The sequence below is a fragment of the Capra hircus genome, chromosome 12 (assembly GCF_001704415.2).
Source record: "Capra hircus breed San Clemente chromosome 12, ASM170441v1, whole genome shotgun sequence".
Lineage (NCBI taxonomy): Eukaryota > Metazoa > Chordata > Mammalia > Artiodactyla > Bovidae > Capra > Capra hircus.
In genome coordinates this window covers 54,654,819-54,673,531 of record NC_030819.1, presented here as the reverse complement: position 1 = coordinate 54,673,531, position 18,713 = coordinate 54,654,819, and the positions used below count along the sequence as shown (strand labels likewise).

The 18,713-nt window shown below is 41.3% G+C and overlaps 1 protein-coding gene across 1 annotated transcript in view; it reads left to right on the top strand.

The window, feature by feature from the left end:
* Window positions 1-4,787, top strand: part of FLT3 (fms related tyrosine kinase 3) — a 67,991-nt gene extending 63,204 nt beyond the window's left edge. Inside the window, exons 21-24 of the mRNA XM_018056593.1 lie at window positions 1,424-1,535; window positions 1,858-1,957; window positions 2,359-2,464; window positions 4,229-4,787. Coding sequence (XP_017912082.1) covers window positions 1,424-1,535; window positions 1,858-1,957; window positions 2,359-2,464; window positions 4,229-4,351 — 441 coding nt within the window. The 3' untranslated portion in view covers window positions 4,352-4,787. The remainder of the gene's footprint in view (window positions 1-1,423; window positions 1,536-1,857; window positions 1,958-2,358; window positions 2,465-4,228) is intronic.

Genomic DNA, 18,713 nt, shown 5'->3' with positions numbered 1-18,713 from the left:
TGCTGGTATTGTGGTTACCGGCTGCTAAGTGCTACGCTAAGTATTCCAAGTATTGACTCAGTCCTCAAAGTACCCGTTTGTGGTTGAGGAGACAGGCACAGAAACGTCACTTGCTGAATGTCGCACAGCGCACGGGTTAGATCGTGAATGGTCTAAGCCACAGTCTATGCACAACCACAGTGATTCAGTGTTTCCCATGAGGATTACTCATTTACCTCGTAGCACTGTGGGAATAAACTAACAAAACCAACAGGGAAGAAAGGGTCTGTGGAGGGTAAACATACAATAAAGGTTACAAATCAAATTAAACTGTGTTCCCACTAGAATCAGACACTCAGCTGAGTTTGGATCTGTGCCTGCCTTATTGTACCTGCAGTCATAAATAGGATGAACTAATGGCTTTGAAGTCGTCACTCTCCTAGCTGGTGGTTTCTTAAACAGGAAAGCCAATTCCATTTGGAACCACAATTAATTCCTTTAATGAATCAAAAGAACCAGACTGGCCAGCTTGATTCTCCCAGCTCATCCTTTTGAAAAGGATTTAAAACAGGGTTTCCTTCTCGAGCTTTGATTTTACTTGGCAGATTAAACGTGCTCGGTGAAGGGTTCTCAATCCATGAAACAGAGAACACTTCAAAATTCTCAGCCCCAGGAACCTATCTGTCCCTGTGTCTTGATTCTAATCTGAGGCTACACGCATTTGAAACTCTGCTTTCAAGCTACTGGGAATGACTGAAGCCACAGACGCCACCTGGTGTCATTTCTGGAAGCCATGTCGTGTGCTCCCTCACCGCATTCCTGTGGATGAGATTTCCACTAAAGTTCTTCCAAGAAATACTTTGACAAAATATTCCACTAATTCACCAGCATCCACTTACCTATGAGGAAGTGACTGGTTGCTCCTCACTGGGGGGAGGGGGAGGGGAGGGAGGCGGGGACGGAGAGGGAAAGTCTACTTGAAACTTACCAACCCCAAATACAAGCTTGAGTTTTAAAGAAATAAAAAGTTTGTTTGTCTAAGGCTAATGTGTTACAGTATTAATTTGACAGTGAGAAACGTCCCCTTGGGAAATAAGATTTTCTCAGGGAGGCAGTAAGAGTGCCCTTAGGGAGAGAATGGACTTCCCTGGTGGCTCAGACGGTAAAGAATCGCCTGCAATGCTGGAGATGTAGGTTGGATCCCTGGGTCAGGAAGATCCCCTGGAGGCAGGCATGGCCAAACCCATTCCAGCATTCTTGCCTGGAGAGTCCCATGGACAGAGGAGCCTGGCGGGCTACAGTCCATGGGGTTGCAAAGAGTCAGACAGGCCAGAGTGACTAACACTAGGGAGAAAACAAAGGTGATCATCTCACTAACTGGAGGAAAGAAGGGATGTTTATTCATGGAAAATTCACCATCGACTTCTGCTTGGGTTTTATGCAGGCCCGTCTGCCTGTGAAGTGGATGGCTCCTGAAAGCTTGTTTGAGGGCATCTACACAATTAAAAGCGATGTCTGGTCATACGGAATATTACTCTGGGAAATATTCTCGCTTGGTAAGACTCGCAGTTCCCTGGGCTTTTGTATTCTGTGCCCTCTGCACCCCTCCCCAGCTCCTATTTCAAAGGGTGGAGGAAACGCTCCTTCCCAGAGCACCCCCAGTCTTACTTCTGTTGCAGCCTGAGCCCCTTTATGTTTATCGCTGGTGTCTGTCTGTCTGTCCTATAACCTGCTCTCAAGCAGGAACATAGCTTCTGCTAGGAGCCCAGCACCTTGCAGTGCTGGTCCAGGAAGCGAGGATCTGTGTGTTTGCTGACTGGATAAATGATAAAGAAATGAAGGGTGAGCAGGTGGTCATATGCCCTCCTGTTTTTCCAGGTGTCAATCCTTACCCTGGGATTCCGGCTGATGCTAACTTCTACAAACTCATCCAGAGTGGGTTCAAGATGGACCAGCCATTTTATGCCACAGAAGAAATGTAAGTACAGCTTGGACTGAAAAGTGGCTGGAATCAGAAATGTGCTAGTTCCCAGCGCATGAGAAAAAAAGTAAAACTCTGTAGCATGAAGTTCCCATGGTTCCTTTAAAAAAAGAAAAAGAAATTCTTCCTTTTGGTTTCAGGAATTTCTGAACACAGCTGAACCTTTTTCTCGGTTTCAGTTTTTACTTGAGAGACCCTTCTGAATTCTGATCCACACTGTATTTGTCCAAAGGCATCATCTAATTTGTCCTTTCTGATATGAGTTCTAAGTCTAGGACAGTACTTGCCTCAGGACAAACACGCCATAAATAAGTCGCTCCGCAGTAGTAAATGGTGCTTTGTTAAGTGGAAAGTCACCCAAGATTTCTTGTCTTGCTCCTGTTCTGTTGTCTTTGCAGATACTTTATAATGCAATCCTGCTGGGCTTTTGACTCCAGGAAACGACCATCCTTCCCTAACCTGACTTCATTTTTAGGGTGTCAGCTGGCAGATGCAGAAGAAGCGGTAGGTAGCAGTACAGTATTTCATAAAACATCCTTAGGTAGGAAAGAACTCCACCACTCAGAACTCTCATGGCTGATTTGCTAAGCACTAAATTTAGTTACCAAGCTGCCTTCCTCATCACAATTGGTCTTGATCACTCCTTAAAAGTTATATGGGGTTAGATATGCTTGTGGACAAGTATTTTAAGGGGAAAATATTTAAAAAGGCTTTTCCTGAAAATTTCGATCAATTGATTAAGAAGTTAAGTGCTTTTATGTGACCAGTGCAGAGGACGAGACCAGAAAATAGAATGTAATCCCTGTCTCCAAACGGCACTGAGCTCTCCTAACTCGACAGCAAGCCTTCACGTGGAATAACTGTACAACTCAATCAGGTAATAAAGAGCACAGGCCTGGAGTTCTGGGAGCCTGGGCTTCCCAGGTGGCTCAGTGGTAAAGAATCTGCCTGCCAATGCAGGAGACACAGGTCCCAGCCCTGAATTGGGAAGATCACCTAGAGCAGGAAATGGCAACCCACTGCAGTATTATTGCCTGGGAAATCCTATGGACAGAGGAGCCTGGCGGGCTATAGTCCATGGGGTCGCAAAAGAGTCAGACACAACTTAGCAACTAAACAATTTAGCCCAAAGACAGACAAGGTCATGTGTGCACTTTTCAGTTGGTCAGCTATGACCAGTTCATCAAAAGCTTAACTATAGTACATGAGTACCGTGAAACCCTAGGCTGCCATTAAAAAGATGAGAAGTGCCCATGTGTAGTAAATAGTGAAAAGATGTAACACATGTAACATAGGAAGGACATATTAGTAATTTTTAACAAGGATCTACAACAGAATCTGCTGTCCGAGCCTCCTGAGACAAAATTGTGTTTGAACAGCTATCTACTGTAATGGTGATTTCAGCTTTTTTTTCGCCCATGTATCTATCTATATCGCTTAGAAGGCAAAACGAGAAAGGGGTAAGGGGTGGCAAAGGATGAGATGGTTAGATAGCATCACCGACTCAATGGACATGAGTCTAAGCAAACTCCTGGAGATAATGAAGGACAGGGAAGCCTGGTGTGCTGCAGTCCATGGGTTCACAAAGAGTCGGACACAACTTAGCGACTGACCAACGATTGCTTAGTTTATCTATCTGAATGTGTATTAACGTTACAGTGAGACAAAAAAGTGGAGCTGTTTTCATTTGAACAAAAATTTTAGTCACTAAACTCCCAAGTGAAAACCAAGAAATCTGTTCTCTGTATTTATTGTATAAAGAACAGATCTCTTTGGGGGACTTTCTCTTTTTTAAAAAAATTTATTTTATTTGAAATATAGCTGATTTACAACACTGGGTTAATTTCTGCTGTACAGCAAGGTGATTGAGATATACATATATATATGCATTCTTCTTCATTTTCTTTTCCATTTTGGCTTAATCGTAGATATTGAATATAGTGCCCTGTTCTGTACAGGTAGGACCTTGTTGTTTATCCATTCTTTATACAAATGGCCTTTCTCTTTTATGGTTTTTCTGCACAGCGTTAGCATTTCTAGACTGAGGTTCTATATCTAAGAGAAGAAGCAATAATGAAATAAAATATTTGACTATGACTTGATTTCTCCCTTAATAAAAGGACCACATTTGCTTTGTCCATTAATATGTAGACTATCCTCTATGATCTATATGTAATAAAAGCAAGTAACAATTTGCAATGTAGGCTTGTGACTCGGCAGTCTTAGTCATTAGGTGGTGATGTGTGTCCATCTCTTTCCCACACACAGATGTATCAGAACTTGGATGGCCGTGTTTCAGAGCGTCCTTCTGTTTACCAAAACAGGCGACCTTACAGCAGAGAGGTGGACTTGGGGCTACCCTCTCCTCAGGTTCACACTGAAGATTCCTAGAGAAACGATTTAGTCTTAAGGACCTCATCCCCCCTGCCTACCTTAAATAGGTTGTATAGATTACCAAAATAAGATTAATTTCATCACTAAGTGAAAATATATTCTCAACTGCTGCTTTGCTGGACTTTTCTCTAGAAGCTCTCTGTATTTACTCTTGTTTCCAAAGGGACTTTTGTAAAATCCAGTCATCCTTTGCACAAGGCAAGAAGAGCTGTAACGTTACTGAAGCATCTACCTTCATCCAAAGGCCTTCCCAGGCTGGCTTGAGTGAAAATTGTCTACCTGAAGTATAGTATACTCTTGTAAATACAGAAGACAAAAGCATTTTGCTAAGAAAAAGCTAATATGATTTTTAAAATCTGTTTTAAAATAATATGTAACTTTTTCAGCTATTTAGTGATATATTTTATGAATGGAAATAAAATTTCTACTATAGAAATGTTCATTATTGAGTTGTTTACATGGCAGATTTAGAGTGAGACTTTATGCAAGTCATGAACCTCCTGAAACCCTGTGAGATATGTTGCTTGTACCTGTGTGTTTTTTTCCTTTGAAGAAGGCTGATTCCTTCATCAGATTTTTGAAAGGCTCCATGACTTCTGCCCCTAGACTGGGTGAGGAACAGCTGATGGTCATGAGCTTTCCCAAAAAAGGTGTCATACACTGTAGCCTTCCAGAGCCTACTTCCTTTTAAGAAACAAAAACACAAAACAACATTATGCTGAGATTCACTCATGATGTTACATGGAGTCGTGATTATACAATTAACACTATTTGCTCATTTTCACATGATGACATTTGAAGTTTTTAGGGGTTGGGTGGGGTCATGGTTTCACAGATAAAACCATAACTCCTCCTTAATAACATAGCTTTTGTATGTACCAACTATGATATTGAAAAGGCAATCTTTTCTTAGGGAGGATGGCATTTATTTTATCTTTTAAACTTATTTTGTTGAAGTACAGTTGCTTTACAATGCAGTGTTAATTTCTGCCATACAGCAAAGTGATTCAGTTATTTATTTACTTATTCTTTTTCATTGTGGTTCATCACAGTTTCCTGTGTTCTACAGCTAGACCTTGTTTATCCATATTCTCTACGTAATAGTTTGCATCTGCTAATCCCAAACTCCTAATCCAAGGAAGGATGGCATTTCAAAACCTCTTAGAAGAGGGGGTAGGGGAGGGAAGGACTGGGAGCTTGTGATTAGCAGATGCAAACCAGTATAACAGGATGGACAAGCAACAAGATCCTGCTGTATAGCACAGCACTAGATTCAACATCCTGTGATAAACCATAATAGAAAAGAATATGAAAAAGAATATATATATGTATGACTTTTCACTTGGCTCTACGACAGAAATTAACACAATATTTTAAATCAAGTAGACTTCAATAAAATTAAAAAAAAAATAACCTCTTCTTTTTTTCTTCTGTTTTTAAATTCCATATATATGTGTTAGTATGCTGTATTGGTATTTTCTGGCTTGCTTCACTCTGTATAATTGGCTCCAGTTTCATCCACCTCATTAGAACTAATTCAAATGTATTCTTTTTAATGGCTGAGTAATACTCCATTGTGTATATGTACCATAGCTTTCTTATCCATTCTTCTGCTGATGGACATCTAGGTTGCTTCCATGTCCTGGCTGTTATAAACAATGCTGTAATGAACATTGGGGTACATGTGTCTCTTTCAGTTCTGGTTTCCTCAGCGTGTATGCCCAGCAGTGGGATTGCTGGGTCATAAGGCAGTTCTATTTCCACTTTTTTAAGGAGTCTCCACACTGTTCTCCATAGTGGCTGTACTAGTTTGCATTCCCACCAACAGTGTAAGAGAGTTCCCTTTTCTCCACATCCTCTCCAGCATTTATTGCTTGTAGACTTTTGGATCGCAGCCATTCTGACCAGTGTGAAATGGTACCTCATTGTGGTCTTGATTTGCATTTCTCTGATACTGAGTGATGTTGAGCATCTTTTCATGTGTTTGTTAGCCATCCGCATATCTTCTTTGGAGAAATATCTGTTTAGTTCTTTGGCCCATTTTTTGATTGGGTCATTTATTTTTCTGGAATTGAGCTGCAGGAGTTGCTTGTATATTTTTGAGATTAGTTGTTTGTCAGTTGCTTCATTTGCTATTACTTTCTCCCATTCCGAAGGCTGTATTTTTACCTTGCTTATAGTTTCCTTTGTTGTGAAGAAGCTTTTAATTTTAATTAGATCCTATTTGTTTATTTTTGCTTTTATTTCCAATATCCTGGGAGGTGGGTCATAGAGGATCCTGCTGTGATTTATGTCAGAGAGTGTTTTGCCTATGTTCTCCTCTAGGAGTTTTATAGTTTCTGGTCTTACGTTTAGATCTTTAATCCATTTTGAGTTTATTTTTGTGTATGGTGTTAGAAAGTGTTCTAGTGTCATTCTTTTACAAGTGGTTGACCAGTTTTCCTAGCACCACTTGTTAAAGAGATTGTCTTTAATCCATTGTATTCTCTTGCCTCCTTTGTCGAAGATAAGTTGTCCATAGGTGTGTGGATTTATCTCTGGGCTTTCTATTTTGTTCCACTGATCTATATTTCTGTCTTTGTGCCAGTACCATACTGTCTTGATGACTGTGGCTTTGAAGTATAGCCTGAAGTCAGGCAGGTTGATTCCTCCAATTCCAGTCTTCCTTCTCAAAATTGCTTTGGCTATTCGAGGTTTTTTTCATTTCCATACAAATTGCGAAATTATTTGTTCTAGCTCTGTGAAAAATACTGCTGGTAGCTTGATAGGAATTGCATTGAATCTGTAGATTGCTTTGGGTAGTATACTCATTTTCACTATATTGATTCTTCTGATCCATGAACGTGGTATATTTCTCTCCATCTATTAATGTCCTCTTTGATTTCTTTCACCAGTGTTTTATAGTTTTCTATATATAGGTCTTTAGTTTCTTTCAGTTCAGTTCAGTTCAGTCGCTCAGTTGTGTCCAACTCTTTGCGACCCCATGATTTAGTTTCTTTAGGTAGATATATTCCTAAGTATTGGAAAAGGCGATGGCACCCCACTCCAGTACTCTTGCCTGGAAAATCCCATGGATGGAGGAGCCTGGTAGGCTGCAGTCTATGGGGTCGCGAAGAGTTGGACACGACTGAGCAACTTCACTTTCACCTTTCACTTTCATGCATTGGAGAAGGAAATGGCAATCCACTCCAATGTTCTTGCCTGGAGAATCCCAGGGATGGGGGAACCTGGTGGGCTGTCATCTATGGGGTCACACAGAGTCGGACATGCCTGAAGTGACTTAGCAGTAGCAGCAGCATTCCTAAGTATTTTATTCTTTTCGTTGCAATGGTGAATGAAATTGTTTCCTTATTTTTTTTTCCTACTTTCTCATTATTAGTGTATAGGAATGCAAGGGATTTCTGAGTGTTGATTTTATACCCTGCAACTTTACTATATTCATTGATTAGCTCTAGTAATTTTCTGGTGGAGTCTTTAGGGTTTTCTATGTAGAGGATCATGTCTTCTGCAAACAGTGAGAGTTTTACTTCTTCTTTTCCAATCTGGATTCCTTTTATTTCTTTTTCTGCTCTGATTGCTGCAGCCAAAACTTCCAGAACTATGTTGAATAGTAGTGGTGAAAGTGGGCCCCCTTGTCTTGTTCCTGACTTTAGGGGAAATGCTTCAATTTTTCACCATTGAGGATAATGTTTGCTGTGGGTTTGTCATATATAGCTTTTATTATGTTGAGGTATGTTCCTTCTATTTCTGCTTTCTGGAGAGTTTTTATCATAAATGGATGTTGAATTTTGTCAAAGGCTTTCTCTGCATCTATTGAGATAATCATATGGCTTTTATTTTTCAGTTTGTTAATGTGGTGAATTACATTGATTGATTTGTGGATATTGAAGAATCCTTGCATCCCTGGGATAAAGCCCACTTGGTCATGGTGTATGATATTTTTAAAGTGTTGTTGGATTCTGATTGCTAGAATTTTGTTAAGGCTTTTTGCATCTATGTTCATCAGTGATATTGGCCTGTAGTTTTCTTTTTTTGTGGCATCTTTGTCAGGTTTTGGTATTAGGGTGATGGTGGCCTCATAGAATGAGTTTGGAAGTTTACCTTCCTCTGCAATTTTGTGGATGAGTTTGAGTAAGATAGGTGTTAGCTCTTCTCCTAATTTTTGGTAGAATTCAGCTGTGAAGCCGTCTGGACCTGGGCTTTTGTTTGCTGGAAGATTTCTGATTACAGTTTCAATTTCCGTGCTTGTGATGTGTCTGTTAAGATTTTCTATTTCTTCCTGGTTCAGTTTTGGAAAGTTGTGCTTTTTTAAGAATTTGTCCATTTCTTCCATGTTGTCCATTTTATTGGCATATAATTGCTAATAGTCTCTTATGATCCTTTGTATTTTTGTGTTGTTTGTTGTGATCTCTCCATTTTCATTTCTAATTTTATTGATTTGATTTTTCTCCCTTTGTTTCTTGATGAGTCTGGCTAGTGGTTTGTCAAAATTTTATTTATCCTTTCAAAGAACCAGCTTTTGGCTTTGTTGATTTTTGCTATGGTCTCTTTTGTTTCTTTTGCATTTATTTCTGACTTAATTTTTAGGATTTCTTTCCTTCTACTAACCCTGGGGTTCTCCATTTCTTCCTTTTCTAGTTGCTTTAGGTGTAAGGTTATTTATTTGACTTTTTTCTTGTTTCTTGAGGTATGCCTGTATTGCTATGAACTTTCCCCTTAGCACTGCTTTTATAGTGTCCCACAGGTTTTGAGTTGTTGTGTTTTCATTTTCACTCATTTCTATGCATATTTTGATTTCTTTTTCGATTTCCTCTGTGATTTGTTGGTTATTCAGCAGCATGTTATTCAGCCTCCATATGTTGGAATTTTTAATAGTTTTTCTCCTGTAATTGAGAGCTCATCTTACTGCATTATGGCCAGAAAAGATGCTTGGAATTATTTCAATTTTTTTGAATTTATCAAGGCTGGATTTATGGCCCAGGATGTGATCTATCCTGGAGAAGGTTCCGTGAGCACTTGAGAAAAAGGTGAAATTCATTGTTTTGGAGTGAAATGTCCTATAGATATCAATTTGGTCTAACTGGTCTAGTGTATCATTTAAAGTTTGTGTTTCTTTGTTAATTTTCTGTTTAGTTGATCTATCCATAGGAGTGAGTAGGGTATTAAAGTCTCCCACTATTATTGTGTTATTGTTAATTTCCCCTTTCATACTTGTTAGCATTTGTCTTACATATTGTGGTGCTCCTATGTTGGGTGCATATATATTTATAATTGTTATATCTTGTTCGATCGATACTTTGATCATTATGTAGTGTCCTTCTTTGTCTCTTTTCACAGCCTTTGCTTTAAAGTCTATTTTATCTGATATGAGTATTGTTACTCTTGCTTGCTTTTGGTCTCTATTTGCGTGGAATATCTTTTTCCAGCCCTTCACTTTCAGTCTGTATGTGTCCCTTGTTTTGACGTGGGTCTCTTGTAGACAACATATACAGGGGTCTTATTTTTGTATACATAATAAAGAGAACTCCACAAACTGCCAGAATACAGAAAGGCCACCCCAAACACAGCCATATAAACAAGATGAAGAGACAGAGGAATACCCAGCAGGTAAAGGAACAGGCTAAATGCCCACCAAACCAAACAAAAGAGGAAGAGATAGGGAATCTACCTGATACCCCATGAATCGCAGCATGCCAGGCCTCCCTGTCCATCACCATCTCCCGGAGTTCACTCAGACTCACGTCCATTGAATCCGTGATGCCATCCAGCCATCTCATCCTCTGTCGTCCCCTTCTCCTCCTGCCCCCAATCCCCCCAGCATCAGAGTCTTTTCCAATGAGTCAACTCTTCGCATGAGGTGGCCAAAGTACTGGAGTTTCAGCTTCAGCATCATTCCTTCCAAAGAAATCCCAGGGTTGATCTCCTTCAGAATGGACTGGTTGGATCTCCTTGCAGTCCAAGGGACTCTCAAGAGTCTTCTCCAACACCACAGTTCATAAGCATCAATTCTTTGGCGCTCAACCTTCTTCACAGTCCAACTCTCACATCCATACATGACCACAGGAAAAACCATAGCCTTGACTAGATGGACCTTAGTCGGCAAAGTAATGTCTCTGCTTTTGAATATACTATCTAGGTTGGTTATAACTTTTCTTCCAAGGAGTAAGCATCTTTTAATTTCATGGCTGCAATCACCATCCCCAGGGATTTTGGAGCCCCCCAAAATAAAGTCTGACACTGTTTCCACTGTTTCCCCATCTACTTCCCATGAAGTGATGGGACTGGATGCCATGATCTTCGTTTTCTGAATGTTGAGCTTTAAGCCAACTTTTTCACTCTCCTCTTTCACTTTCATCAAGAGGTTTTTTTAGCTCCTCTTCACTTTCTGCCATAAGGGTGGTGTCATCTGCATATCTGAGCTTATTGATATTTCTCCTGGCAATCTTGATTCCAGCTTGTGTTTCTTCCAGTCCAGCATTTCTCATGATGTACTCTGCATATAAGTTAAATAAGCAGGGTGACAATATACAGCCTTGACATACTCCTTTTCCTATTTGGAACCAGTCTGTTGTTCCATGTCCAGTTCTAACTGTTGCTTCCTGACCTGCATACAGATTTCTCAGGAGGCAGGTTAGGTGGTCTGGTATTCCCATCTCTTTCAGAATTTTCCACAGTTTATTGTGATCCACACAGTCAAAGGCTTTGGCATAGTCAATAAAGCAGAAATAGATGTTTTTCTGGAACTCTCTTGCTTTTTCCATGATCCAGCGGATATTGGCAATTTGATCTCTGGTTCCTCTGCCTTTTCTAAAACCAGCTTGAACATCAGGAAGTTCACGGTTCACGTATTGCTGAAGCCTGGCTTGGAGAATTTTGAGCATTACTTCACTAGCATGTGAGATGAGTGCAATTGTGCTGTAGTTTGAGCATTCTTTGGCATTGCCTTTCTTTGGAATTGGAATGAAAACTGCTCTTTTCCAGTCCTGTGGCCACTGCTGAGTTTTCCAAATTTGCTGGCATATTGAGTGCAGCACTTTCACAGCATCATCTTTCAGGATTTGAAACAACTCTACTGGAATTCCATCACCTCCACTAGCTTTGTTCATAGTGATGCTTTCTAAGGCCCACTTGACTTCACATTCCAAGATGTCTGGCTCTAGATTAGTGATCACATCATCATGATTATCTGGGTCGTGAAGATCTTTTCTGTACAGTTCTTCCGTGTATTCTTGCCACCTCTTCTTAATATCTTCTGCTTCTGTTAGGTCCATACCATTTCTGTCCTTTATCGAGCCCATCTTTGTATGAAATGTTCCCTTGGTATCTCTAATTTTCTTAAAGAGATCTCTAGTCTTTCCCATTCTGTTCTTTTCCTCTATTTCTTTGCATTGATCACTGAAGAATGCTTTCTTTGGAACTGAAAGCTGTTCTTTGGAACTCTGCATTCAGATGCTTATATCTTTCCTTTTCTCCTTTGCTTTTCGCCTCTCTTTTCACAGCTGTTTGTGAGGCCTCCCCAGACAGCCATTTTGCTTTTTTGCATTTCTTTTCCATGGGGATGGTCTTGATCCCTGTCTCCTGTACAGTGTCACAAACCTCATTCCATAGTTCATCAGGCACTCTATCAGATCTAGGCCCTTAAATCTATTTCTCACTTCCACTGTATAATCATAAGAGATTTGATTTAGGTCATACCTGAATGGTCTAGCGGTTTTCCCTACTTTCTTCAATTTAAGTCTGAATTTGGTAATAAGGAGTTCATGATCTGAGCCACAGTCAGCTCCTGGTCTTGTTTTTGTTGACTGTATAGAGCTTCTCCATCTTTGACTGCAAAGAATATAATCAATGTGATTTCGGTGTTGACCATCTGGTGATGTCCATGTGTAGAGTCTTCTCTTGTGTTGTTGGAAGAGGGTGTTTGCTAAGACCAGTGCATTTTCTTGGCAAAACTCTATTAGTCTTTGCCCTGCTTCATTCCTCATTCCAAGGCCAAATTTGCCTGTTACTCCAGGTGTTTCCTGACTTCCTACTTTTGCATTCCAATCCCCTATAATGAGAAGGACATCTTTTTTGGGTGTTAGTTCTAAAAGGTCTTGTAGGTCTTCATAAAACCATTCAACTTCAGTTTCTTCAGCGATACTGGTTGGGGCATAGACTTGGATAACTGTGATATTGAATGGTTTGCCTTGGAGATGAACAGAGATCATTCTGTCATTTTTGAGATTGCATCCAACTACTGCATTTCAGACTCTTTTGTTGACCGTGATGGCTACCCCATTTCTTCTGAGGGGTTCCTGCCCGCAGTAGTAGATGTAATGGTCATCTGATTTAAATTCACCCATTCCAGTCCATTTTAGTTTGCTGATTCCTAGAATGTCAACGTTCACCCTTGCCATCTCTTGTTTGACCACTTCCAATTTGCCTTGATTCATGGACCTGACATTCCAGGTTCCTATGCAATATTGCTCTTTACAGCATCAGATCTTACTTCTATCACCAGTCACATCCACAGCTGGGTATTGTTTTTGCTTTGGCTCCATCCCTTCGTTCTTTCTGGAGTTATTTCTCCACTGATCTCCAGTAGCATTATTGGGCACCTAATGACCTGGGGAGTTCCTCTTTCGGTATCCTATCATTTTGCCTTTTCATACTGTTCATGGGGTTCTCAAGGCAAGAATACTGAAGTGGCTTGCCATTCCCTTCTCCAATGGACCACAATATATAATGAACAATGCAATAAATGAGATCAGAAACACTCTGGAGGCAACAAATAGTAGAATAACGGAGGCGGAAGATAGGATTAGTGAAATAGAAGATAGAATGATAGAAAGAAATGAATCAGAGAGGAAAAAAGAAAAATTAAAGAAATGAGGACAATCTCAGAGACCTCCAGGACAATATGAAACGCTCCAACATTCAAATTATAGGAGTCCCAGAAGAAGAAGACAAAAAGAAAGACCATGAGAAAATACTTGAGGAGATAATAGTTGAAAACTTCCCTACAATGGGGAAGGAAATAATCACCCAAGTCCAAGAAACCCAGAGAGTCCCAAACAGGATGAACCCAAGGCGAAACACCCCAAGACACATATTAATCAAATTAACAAAGATCAAACACAAAGAACAAATATTAAAAGCAGCAAGGGAAAAACAACAAATAACACACAAGGGGATTCCCATACGGATAACAGCTGATATTTCAATAGAAACTCTTCAGGTCAGGAAGGAATGGCAAGACATACTTAAAGTGATGAAAGAAAATAACCTACAGCCCAGATTACTGTACCCAGCAAGGATCTCATTCAAATATGAGGGGGAAATAAAAAGCTTTATAGACAAGCAAGAGCTGAGAGAATTCAGCACCACCAAACCAGCTCTCCAGCGGGATCATACTTATCAATAATTACCTTAAACATAAACGGGTTGAATGCCCCAACCAAAAGACAAAGACTGGCTGAATGGATAAAAAAATAAATAATCTCTTAAGGGAAAATGAAATTAGATTCTTTTTAAACCCAGCTCTTAGCACAAAGTCAGTTTTCATTTGGGTCAAGTTTCGTTCTGGACATGACTACATATTTTAAAAAGTGTCAGGATACAATTAATGATCCCCAGAGTTTGGGGCCGGGGTGTCGCTCCCTTCTGATAGCCCCTGCCTCCCAGCCCTTGCAGGAGTCTTGCCAGTAGGTGGCACCCTGGCACTACTGTTTTCATCACGGCAGCCTGGCTGCCAGTACCCCAGCCTGCCTCCGAAAGAGCAAATTTTAAGAAGCAGAAATTAAAGAAAAAGCCAACCAGCTGATTAGAGGGAAGACTAACCCTCTATGCAGACGACTTCGTTTATTCACCTACTGTGGGAATGACGGTCCATTTTATGTGCATTATTTACACCAGTAGTGGAGCAGCCTGGGGTCAGGCTGTCTCCTGGGACCTGGAATTTACCACTGCCTTCTACACCTTGCATTCATCTGCCCCAGCATGTACTTCTGACCATATTCTTGGAGCACCTGCTCTGCTTCATGTTGTCTGAGCCTGGACTGGCTTCCTGTCCTCAAAACAAAGGCTCTGTTTCTTAGAGATTTCCAGGAGGAAGAGAAATACCCCGAGGGGCTGGTCTGTAGCCAGAAGATGACTAGGTGACCTCATTACCACCTCAGCCCCTCTCCCACCCCTTGTGTTCCTTCCTGATCTTTCTTCTCACTCTTCAGCTCTTCATGAAGGACCACCGGCTCCATAGCATTTGTCTGAACTCACCTGCCACGCCCACTATCCTTTTCATCAGAATAAGTGACTTGTCAGAATTAACATTTGTTTTCCCAGATGGCTCAGTGGTAAAGAACCTGCCTGTCAAAGCAGGTGACATAGAAGAGACGGGTTCGATCCCTGGGTCGGGAAGATACACTGGAGGAGGAAATGGCAGCCCGCTCCAGTACTCTTGCCTGGAGAGTCCCATGGACAGAGAAGCCTGGCAGGCTACGGCCCAGGAAGTCACAAAGAGGCAAACACATCTTAGCGACAAGACAACAACTGTCTGTACCACCCTCAGCAACACGAAAAAAAAAAAAAAAAAAAGAGGGGCAGTTATCATCTGGAAAAGCATATAGTTTTTAGCTCCTCGAGACCCAACATGTATTAAAATTCCAATTATCTTAAAGAGGCAGAAAAGTCTCTGATGATCTTTTTCTGCAGTAAAATACACATAATATAAAATTTACCACTTGAGCCACTTTTTAAACTGATGTGTAGTTGATTTACAATGCCTTAGTTTTAGGAGTGCAAGAAAGTGATTCAGCTACATACATATGTATATGTATATATATTCTTTTTTAAATTTATTTTTTATTTTATATTAGAGAATGGTTGATTAGCAATGTTGTATTAATTTGAGGTGTACAGCAAAGTGACTTAGCTACAGATATGATATTCTTCAGATTCTTTTCTATCATAGGTTATTACAAAATATTAAATATAGTTCCCAGTGCTATAAGTAGGTCCTGATTTCTTTATTTCATAGATAGTAGTGTATATACCTTTTAGCCATCTTTCAGTGTACAGCTGAGTGGTATTAATTACATTCACATTGCTGAGCAACCATTCTCACCATCATTTCCAGAACTTTTTCATCTTCTCAGACCAAAGCTGTCCCCCTTAGACACTGACTCCCTATTCTCTGTGTCCCCCCCAACCCCCAACCCCTGGCAGCATGTCCTGCTTTCTGCTCTTCTGAACTGGGCTACCCTGGGAACTTTATATAAATGGCATCATGCAGTATATGTCTTTTCATAACATAATGTCCTCAAGGTTCACTCTGATAAATTCTGTATATTATACTGATTTGTCCATAACACTATTCCAGAGCTGTGCTGAAGGCGTCACATGGATTTTCTCATTTAACAAACTGGCTGGTAGGAGCTTGTTCCGTGACAGTTTAACAGTGAAACCAAAGCTTAAGCTTGAGAAGGTTAAGTCACTTAGTTGGCTCCACCGAGATACTAACTGCAGACCTGACCCATCCCCCATGCCTGCCGCTTCTCACGGCCTCAGCGACCACTCTGGGCTCCTTCAGCCAGAACTTCACGTTGCTTCAGCTCAGCCAATGGAAGGAGTCTGGTAAGAGGAGGATCACAGGAACTCCAACTCCCAATTTGCCTCAAATTTTAAAAGTAGGTTCTGGAAAGCAATTTGCCTTTCTGGTATATTCTATTGAGAAAACGTCTGCCCTATCCAAAAAAATATTTTTGGAAGAAAAAAAAAATCATCTCCCTAAGCTCTGCTCAAGAAAACATAAGGGTTGTTACTGAAGGGAACAGATGCTTGAAACAGTTAAACTAAAAAACCAAGAAAGAAAAATTTGACTGTTTAAGAATTTTCTCCATGGACTGCTAAAAGTCTCTTACCTTAAAAGAAAAATTATACTAAAGTCAGATACAATAATACATTCATCCCAGGACATGAGAATCATATCTTACAGGTTAAATGGAAATTATGAAGCTACATCTCTCTATAAATTAAGTTTAGAAAATAACATCTTTGGAATGCTCCTGATGGTCCAGTGGTTAAGACTTCACCTGCCAATGCAGAGGTTGCCCGTTTAATCCCTGGTTGGGGAGCAAAGATCATACATGTCTTGAGGCCAAAAAAACCAAATCATAAAACAGAAGAAATGCTGTGACAAATTTAATAAAGTGTTTTAAAATGGTCCATATTTAAAAAATCTTGAAAAATAAATCAATAATGTAAAATTTAAAAAGAAAATAACTGCTTTATCGATATATAATTCAAATAACATACAATTCCCTTATGTATACTGTACAGTTCAGTAACTTAACTTTTTGCTGGGGTGAGAATGGCCTGACCTCTGGCCACTTTACATTTCTTCAATTTGACTGGAGGAGTCAGACAGGATTAACAGAGCCCAGGGTCCTTCTGTGGCCTGGCTGGCCAGGTTCCATATTAGGAATCTGGTTGGATTTTTGTGGGTTTTGTGCTCAGTCGTGCCCAGCTGTTTGTGACCCCATGGACTATAGCTTGCCAGGCTCCTATATTCATGGGATTCTCCAGGCAAGGATACTGGAGTGGGTTGCCATGCCCTCCTCCAGGAGATCTCTTGTGTCTCCTACATCTCCTGCATCGGCAGGTGGATTCTTTACCACTGCACCACCTGGGAAGTCGGTTGCTTCACTGTCCAGGACTGTTTAATACCTTAACCTTAAGGCTTCCTATGTTAGTGGGCTGTTTGGAGTTCCATTGTTATACAACAGATAACACCAAATAAAAGGTTAGGCTCCTGGTCTCTGCCCCAAATGCAAGGCCCATCCCACTGTGCATATCAGCATTTCCATGAGCTAAGAAGTTTCCACTTGCAAATTCAGATGTCTATCTCTCCCACTGCTTCAGAGGAGCTGAGAGCCGCCAGGCTCCAGGCCCAGGCTGCTAGTGCCTGGGGCTTGGTGGGGAGGAAGGACCCTTTGTGTGCAGAATAACAGGCGGAGGAAGGTAAGGGTCACGCATAGGGAGGGGAACTCTTTCTCCTTTGCCTTCTGCTCGGTCTTCAGTTCCCCACTCCTCTGCTCACTCTGGGGACCAGGAAGGGGATAAGACTTTCGACGGTTGCAAGGGACTGGGGGGGTGGGGGAGGCGGTTGCTGGACAGACCTTACCCTGCCTTCCCGACAGTCAGCTTTGAGGGCGCCGGGGGAGGGAGATCCGGAAAGAAATTCACACTGGCTGTCAGCCTGTCTGCAGGGAACCTGCGGGGACAGGAAAGGGCTGTGTTGGCTCTGGTGGCAGAAGGGACAGCAGAGGACATTCTGTGGCTGGTCCTCTGCAGACTTAGTGCAGTCAACATTGTATCAGCCGACACCTCTGTAGTGCGATGTTAACAGGAACACTGCTAAGTTAATTTGCTTTATCTTTGCAAAAATCCCATCAGGCAAATACTTGTATTATGTCTACTTTACAGACGAAGAAACTGAGGTTCAGAAAAGTTTAATAACTTGATGAATGCCAACTAGTAGGGGGCAGAGCCTGGATCCAAGCTCTCCTGGGACCAGGCCCTCCACACTGGGCTGCCTGCCTAAAACTTCACACATGATACAGGATCCAGTATGTGTTCACATATCTATGCAACGTATATGATAGGCAATACATATCATATATATCGGCTTCCCTGGTGGTTCAGTGGTAAAGAACCCGCCTGCCAATGCAGGAGACATGGGTTTGATCCCTGGGTCAGGAGGATCCTGGAGAAGGAGTTGGCAACCCACTCGAGCAAGGGAAATGTCATGAACAGAGGAGCCTGTCAGGCTACAGTCTATGAGGTCACAAAGAGTTGAACACAACTTAGCCATCCCACCACACACACACACATGCATATGATTGTTGTTTAGTCACTAAGTCACCTCTGACTCTTTGCGACCCCGTGGACCGTAGCCTGTCAGGCTCCTCTGTCCGTGGGATTCTCCAGGCAAGAATACTGGAGTGGGTTGCCATTTCCATATCCAGGGAAGCTTCCCAACCCAGGGATCGAACCTGGGTCTCTTACATTGCAGGCGATCTCCTGTATCATTGTGGGTTGATTCTTTACCAACTGAGCTACCAGGGAAGCTGTGTGTGTGTGTGTGTGTGTGTGTGTGTGTGTTGCTATACATATTTATCTTCCTCCGTATTTGAAGACATGGCCTGTAATGATGGTACTTCTGGCACCAGACTTACCCTCTTTGAAAAGCAAAGTTCCTTGACTTCTTTGCTGTCAGTTCTTCAGTCATGAAACAAATACAGTAAGCAGGCAGGCTAAAATGTTAATGGCACCAGAAGGCTAACTGGCTTGAATGCTGAGGCTGAATATGGCCTCTGCCTGC